The 2,246-nt window shown below is 34.2% G+C and overlaps 1 protein-coding gene across 1 annotated transcript in view; it reads left to right on the top strand.

The window, feature by feature from the left end:
* erbb4b (erb-b2 receptor tyrosine kinase 4b) overlaps positions 1-2,246 on the top strand; it is a gene marked incomplete in the record, with an annotated part of 262,602 nt that overhangs the window by 217,570 nt on the left and 42,786 nt on the right. Inside the window, 1 exon segment of the mRNA XM_014011540.1 lies at positions 1,172-1,304. Within this exon segment, the coding sequence (XP_013866994.1) occupies positions 1,172-1,304 (133 nt within the window).

The following is a 2,246-nucleotide window of genomic DNA, read 5'->3' as shown; positions in this document are numbered from 1 at the left end:
TTGTTTGTAGCTGTAATTGTGCAGAGACATTTAAGATGTTTTGTTCCATTGGTTTTCTGGTTATGTGCAATTATAGCTTCTTCATTTTTAGTATATTTATAGCCGGGCTGGGTTTKATGCCATCACTCAGGGGACCAGTTAATGTCAGAATAAAAGATCAGTATGTATAAAGTGAATTTGATACCMATCATAAAAGTTAATGTCAAAGTGACTTCTCTAAGTGGTCTGTCATAAATGTTATTTAACTTACCCAAATTACTGTAAACCTGTCATTTGTAATTTTGTTCTCTGATAGTAGACATTGCAAGACAATAGATGTTAAGATTGTTTTTGCTCTAAAATGTAATAGAGTACAAAAAACATTCTAATTGTCTGACTTGATGAAACATCTATTTGAAAATTGTGTTTTTTTTAATTAGTTTAGGATCTGAAAGTGTAACTTTAGTTTTTGCTTTATAGAGTCATGATAATTCATGCAGAATAATAATGCAAACAGTAGTAAGACAAAAAAAGTTGAAATATGTACTGGCAGTTTTGACAAACAGAAACAAGCTGAGTGCACATTTCATTTTCTCCAAAAACAAACAAATTGGTGGAGGATACTGGGCTCATGCTTGGTCTGCATGAGTCATTAGATGAACGTATCATAAGGTGTGCTGCTCCATCTGACTAAAATTATGTAGCTTTAAKATTATTTTATAGTTTATATAATTGCATTGCTTTTATTTGTTTGTGCATCCCTTGCACATATAACCTACAAGCTGTTTGTACAGCTGCAGTAGCTACGTCATTACTAACAACACAACAGGAAGTTTGAGATGCATATTGGATCACTTTTGAAAATMATTGCAGATATTTGCATCAGTGTGATACTCAATTTTTAATTATTTCAGGATTTTATTTCTCATCTAAATTGCATTTATCSTTTAAAGCTTATTGTAAAATAAGGAAAACTGATGTTATGGTGTTAATTGTTTTAAATGTCACATTTGCTTTGAGAACCTGTCTTATATACTTTAGAATTCTGTTTTCTTTTTGTTTTTTGTGTTTGTTTTTTGTTCACTCTCTTGTTCCAACCCTGTTTTAATTATGTCTGCCGTTTTCCCTCTCATCTTCCCATTGCTCCTAATCTTCTCACTTCCTCCCGTGTTCCTCATGTTCTCGTCTTCAGAACTCCTCTTATTGCCGCAGGAGTGATCGGCGGCCTCTTCATGGCGGTCATCATGGTGTTGACTGTTGCTGTTTCTGTGCGCCGGAAGAACATTAAAAAGAAGCGGGCCCTTCGTCGGTTTCTGGAAACCGAGGTATGCCGGACAAAAGATCACGTGAAACTTCCTGTTTTCCGTACAGTCATGAATGTGAGACAAAATAAAACAAAATAAAGAAAAAAATCTTATTTTATTAACACATTTACAGCATGTCCTGAAAAATAAGTCTTTGTCATTACATCACACCGCCTGCTTGTGCAAGTCTGTGCATGGTTGAAGTAGAAAAATTGAATTCCATGTTTATCAATCAGTCGGTTATTTGAAAGTTTGAAAACGACCTTACCAAAAGGTGTGGAAAAAAATAATGAGAGTCCATATTGTCTGATGGTGATAGCAGACATTTCAGAAACTTTAACGGCTCGGATAGACTTTTCCACAGCAGTGTGGAGAGGGCACTTCTTTTAGGGGGAGGTAAGAGACCCCACCATTAAAACAGGAGAAAGCACTCTTTCTGTGTTAAAACAAGACGAGTACATCATCATCAAATGCACTCATGCGTCCGCAGCAGAGATAAGGTGTTGTTTTGCAGCTTTTTTTCTCTCTTCAGAGTAGAGATGTATCAGTTTGAGTGAGTTAAAAAAAGGTTTTGACACGACATAGTATTATAGTTTTTCTTTACTGTACTTTTCTCACATTTGGACCAGACTTTTACCATCACTGGGGTTTGGAAGTTATACAAGTCAATTTGTTAAATGTTCTCATATAAATCAAACAACACTTGTAAAGTAACATGTTTTTATTGAAACCCATAATATAGTTAATCTTAAAAATAACTGCATTTGCATAAAGATCAGGCATTTGTCATTTTTATAACTATTTTATTTTACTGAAATCCATCATGACACAGCAAATATGGTGGTTTTTTATTTGAATTTCTGTTGATGAATAAACCTTTTGTTTTCACATAGCAGACAGAAAATTTCACAAATCTCTGATGTTCAGTCTTCACTGAGAAATGGTGATATACTGTATATAAAC

Source organism: Austrofundulus limnaeus, unplaced genomic scaffold, assembly GCF_001266775.1.
Source record: "Austrofundulus limnaeus strain Quisiro unplaced genomic scaffold, Austrofundulus_limnaeus-1.0 Scaffold81, whole genome shotgun sequence".
In the NCBI taxonomy this organism is placed as follows: domain Eukaryota; kingdom Metazoa; phylum Chordata; class Actinopteri; order Cyprinodontiformes; family Rivulidae; genus Austrofundulus; species Austrofundulus limnaeus.
Note: the sequence above shows the minus strand (reverse complement) of the source record. Positions and strands in the feature narration are given on the sequence as shown.